At 34.8% G+C, this 5299-nt stretch overlaps 1 protein-coding gene across 1 annotated transcript in view; it reads right to left on the reverse strand.

The window, feature by feature from the left end:
- Nucleotides 1-2177: 2177 nt before the first annotated feature.
- The window catches only part of LOC107865877 (phosphatidylinositol glycan anchor biosynthesis class U protein), a gene marked incomplete in the record, with an annotated part of 8789 nt that continues 5667 nt past the window's right edge, over nt 2178-5299 (reverse strand). Inside the window, 5 exon segments of the mRNA XM_047415022.1 lie at nt 2178-2571; nt 3660-3716; nt 3833-3918; nt 3990-4047; nt 4729-4897. Of these exon segments, the coding sequence (XP_047270978.1) occupies nt 2488-2571; nt 3660-3716; nt 3833-3918; nt 3990-4047; nt 4729-4897 (454 nt within the window).

Raw genomic sequence — 5299 nt, forward strand, 5'->3', positions numbered from 1 at the left:
TAATTATTTCTAAAATTGCCCGATATATATTCAATTATCATTAAATTAATAACTCTTAGAGTTCACTTGAAAGTGTTAAAAGTATTAATTAAAGTAGTCAGTAACCGACTACTTATTAACCAAGAAAATGGGATTCAGAAATGTGTGAAGAAAGTTAACTCATGGAATCAATTAATACACAACTGTCCAATTGAGCTTTAATTTTATGTCTTCTTTTAGAATCAAGAATGTAGAATTTATATTCTAAGTGGGGAACGAAATAATTAATCCTTCCGTTAACTTTTACTTGTCTATTTTAAACTTGCACGCCTTCTTAAGAAATAGTGATTAATACGAGAATTTTATCATAATATTCTATAAACTGATATTTAATATTAGGTCTTACAAAAAAATTTGAGAAATAAGTAAGTAATGTTAAGGATAAAACATTAAAAAAAAAAAAAAGATAATTAACTTCTTGATATGTTAAAAGCGACAAGTAAAAGTAAAATTTTAGTTTAAAAATAACAAACAAATAAAATGAACAGAGGGATTAAGTATGTTACTAGACAAATAAATATGAATGCCTATTTTTGATGTAGTGGAGGAGTAAAAATGAACGAAATATTCTCTTTTCCTAAAAAAATCGTCAAGCACACTTCCTGTATTGAAGGAGAGCCTTGAAGTAACTGGTAAAGTTGTTGTTATGTGATTGGGAGAACACGGATTTAAGCCTTGAAAACTGTCTCTGGCAGAAATACAAGATAGCGCCGATAGATCCTTATGATCAAACTCTTTCCCGAACCCTACGTATAGCAAGAGATTTAGTGGATCGAATTATTCCTTTTTCATACTTCCCCGTATTGATTAAAAAATGGGTTGAGGTGATATCATGCATGACCTGATATAAACAATTCAAACCTAGGGACCATAAACTTTGTTTCTTTCTTCTTGTTGTTAAAAATATAAAAGCAAAAAAACATTGATCAAGCTGAAAGGAACATACGATTTTATTGCGATACATGATTGATTACTTTACTATACTCAATTTCTTCATTTGCAATTCTTCATTTGTATGTCACATGCCCTGACCCATTTTATACTTGTACTCTTTACTTGTATACATTTTTTTATTCTATGTTGATGACATTATGACCCATTTTAAACTTGTATTCTTTAGTTGTATACATTTTTTTATTCTATGTTGATGACACTAAAAGGGACAAGTTATTAACTAGCAGACCTTTTTTGTTCCCCGGTACTACCCGCCCCCCCTTTTGCACAACTAATTGTCACCTTTCAACTTTGGTTGTTAGTATAGCTAGTTGAATTTGACAACAAAAAGAAAAAAAAAATGGACTTTTATCTAGAAATACAAAATCAGGAGCAACTTTATTCCAAATTATTTTGCAAATATATATAGGTGTATAGGTAAAAATTATGTTGATTTATGTCGTGGATATCATTATATGTCTACAGACTACAGATATATTGGAAATACAAAGAACATACATTCGATATACAGCTTATTGTTCTTCATTCTCTTCAAGTTTCAATATGAAATTCTAATCAAAATCAACTTTAGATTCCCTAAACTATCTCAAAATTGAATTGGCCAAAAAAGAAAAAAAGAAAAGGAAAAAACAATCATCGTTCCCTATAGTGAATTGACGGATCATTTGATTGATGGGATAAGAATTTCGAGATAAAGCCCTATAGCCCACTGGCGGGATATCCTAGTCAATCTCATCCCACCGGACCTCTGACAGTTTAACTTGGATTAGGCAATAGTCATCTCAACCAAAAAAACACAATTCTAATAGTTTTTAAGTAGAAAGAGTGGAGAGAAGGCAAAACATCTGATCTGGGTTCTCAAGGAATGCAGTCAAGGGTGAAGGATCAAATGAAGCTAGCTCAAATGAAGAATCTTTCTGCTGAACAGCTCAAAAGTACCAAGACGAGTGAATGAAAGCGTTGTACGTAATAGTGTATTTTTTCCATCGAAACAAACCTAGCTTTAAAGTAAATACGATTATGTTTGAGCTTGAGCTTAAACATTACAACACAATGCATACAAAAAGACGCAGAGAGACCAGGAATAGCATAGCAAGGTGCACTAACTGGAGTTAGGACAAGGCAATAAGCAAGGTCATCATCGCTAAGCTCGTCGTCGAGCCATGTATCGATTGATGAGAACATAACCAAATATACTGTAAATTATAATTGATCAGAGAGAGATTACATTAGCATACAACTTTCGTGTAAAAGCCAGAATTCAACGATTTGGTCTGAGTTTTCATGTGTACACCAGTAAACAGTATGACACGTCCATTCAATGGACATCTCTTGGGCCATGAGCAGAAACTCTCATGATGGAAACAAACTCAGATCCAGTTAAGTTGCAAAGGAGTTGATTTAAAGAAACTACGACCAACGGCAATATGGATCTGTCTGGCCCAAAAATGCTCATGTATGATCAGATTGAACTCCTATATAGTGTTTAGATCTCTAGCTTATGTTAGCTGCAACCAACTTTCTGATCTTTCTGTCATGATTCAACATAGCACTCACGCTCTCAACAACCAATATAATCTGCAAACGTAAGAATATACAACATCAAAATAACAAACAAATATAGATGAGGGGCAGGGTCCCCCAGAAGGTAGGGTGCGCAATTATGCAATTTGAATGATCTGAATCTCCATAAAACAAAACTTCTTAAGCCCCGTGCACCTAACCTCTGAAGAGACTAGTCAAATTATCAACTTACGCAATAAGGATTCAAACCTCAACAATGATGTTACAACACGAATGATTGTATTACATCCTACATGTTCAATGTCTAGCCATTTTACCTAATGACATAACTGCATTGGTAAGAGCAGGTTTATGGAGTTCAAACTTGATGCTCAACGTCTACACAAAGGAGTGACACTGGAAGTCCTCACATGACCAGTTTCTTGCTTAAGAAAAGATGAACTGATAGAAAAAGGTGATTTTAGAAGTAGTTCATTTAGATTCGCAAACAAAACAATGATTACACAACCTTGTTATCTGAAACTATGTCACTCTAATAGAAAACCATTAGCTATCTAGCATCAGGGGCGGACCCACGTGGTATCCAGGGGGTTCACCTGAACCCCCTCGGCAAAAAATTACGTTGTATATATAACGTAGAAAATCTATATTTATGTATATATATTAATTTTGAACCACCTGAAAACAAGGTTGTTGGATAGCCCAGTGGTTCTATGTCCGCTTCTTGAGTCGCTACTTCAGCCCTTGGTCGTGGGTTCGATTCCCACTACCATCGAAGGCTTCTTCTTTTAAAATCTGTTTTGCACAGCTGCTATAGTACTGTCCTGTACAGCTATAATAAAAAAAAAAAGGACGCATGTACAGCTGCTATACCTTGAAATTATATTTTGTTGACGTATTCACACATTTATATTTTTATTTTTTCAAACCCTCTGAAATAAAGAATTCCTGGATCCGCCACTGTCTAGCATAGTATTCCGCGTCAAATAAAGAATATGAAGTAACACCCACAGGTTCTGAATAATTAATACATGACATGTTTCATAGGCCAGATTCCAATTGATTTGACTCGGCACTCTCAATACATGACGCTTTTCACAGGCCGTACCAAGAAATATACCAGTAAAGGTACAAAAGCAAACCTGGAAACAAGCATAAGCCATTCCTGTTGCAAAGTAAAAGTTGGCATTGCCAGTACCCTGCAAAGGTAGTACGTTCTTTGCATAAGCACCTAATACATATCCGTAATTACCTTAATGTTTAAAATACAGTAGAAGCAACAATGCATAACTATAGAAATGAAGCAGATATATACCCTCCATATCCACAAATTGTGCATCACAGGACTAAGAAGGGAAACTCCAACATATCCACAGAAGAGAAAGAATGAAAACTGCATTTCTGCAATGAGTATAATGGTCAGAAACAACCCAGTTAGGACCTTAATTGATAGAAAAGACTAAGCTTAGTACCTGCTAATTCATTGAAAAACAAAGCTAACAAAGCCAAGTACAGAGCTGAGTCCCCAACCTGATCAATTTTGAACCAGATTAAATAGGAGTAAAGAAATGATCATCATGTATTGCAAAAAACACAAGTAAATACAACTACCGAGCAATTTACGCGACGTGATGAAAGCTAGCACTAGTAAAACTGAAGCAACCATTTATAACTTTTTAAGAAATTTGAGCACAGCTATAAGAGATAGTATCTGATGGTTAACCAATCATGCTAAGCATTTGTAAAGGCAGCTTATGTTTGGTCAAACTAGGTAAATCTCAGAAACATAATTACAGAATCAGCCTAACATAGAAAGATACATGTATGACAGCATCATGACTGAACCAAAAGTGTCAGACAGACTTCACAACTAGATAGGTTACCAGATGATAAATTCAGCTTCCTACCGATAATGGAAAAATCAGGAAACTACTCTCAACTACACAGTCCTCACACATCCTCCTAGAAAGGGGACTGCAAATTGTAGAATGATCCACTCCGCAAATAAAAAAACAAAAGCCAAACAAAAAAGTAGTCATAATTTCACATAACAACAATTAGCTCACGGTGTAAGAGGTTGAAGTGCTCAATCTTCAAACATCAAGTTTAGAATTTTTTTAATATTCATCAGTGAAGTGAAATTCAGGAAAAGAGATTCATAGAGGATAGGATGTAGGCCTTAGAGATTCACTTAGGAAAAAGAGTACTCACTGAAGGATAGGGTTTAAGCATAGAACAGATTGCCATGTAAACAAAAGCCAAGAAGCACGGTCTGTGATTTAGCCTTATGGCTAGTGGCAGTATCATGAAAAGGATGTTCAGATGGAAAACAATCAGAAAGAAATCTCTGAAAAATTCAAAGACCTCGGCAAAGAAGTACCTGCAGCCAAAATGCACAAAGAGGTTACTGAAAGAAGAGACAATACATGGAGAAAGCAATTCTGTAGTCACTTACCACAAGACACCAATGTTTGGAGACAAATCTTTGACAGTAAGAATAAACCCATAGGTCCTGCAAATCAATAAATGATACAGAGTTATCAACAAGACTCAATATAGATAAGCAAATAAATTCGACCAAGATATTTCCAATGATGTTCAGGTTTGCTGACAAGCATAAAACTATAGCATCGCAAAGAAATCGATACTTGCAGACAATAACCTTGTTACTATATATACTTGGTCAAATTTACTTAGCTTAAAAAAGACCTATAACTTGGCCGAATGCAGTATTCAACAATGAAATCAATCAACGCCATCAACTTGATTTGGAAGTACAGCA

The sequence above is a fragment of the Capsicum annuum genome, chromosome 1, assembly GCF_002878395.1.
Source record: "Capsicum annuum cultivar UCD-10X-F1 chromosome 1, UCD10Xv1.1, whole genome shotgun sequence".
NCBI classification, from domain to species: Eukaryota; Viridiplantae; Streptophyta; class Magnoliopsida; order Solanales; family Solanaceae; genus Capsicum; species Capsicum annuum.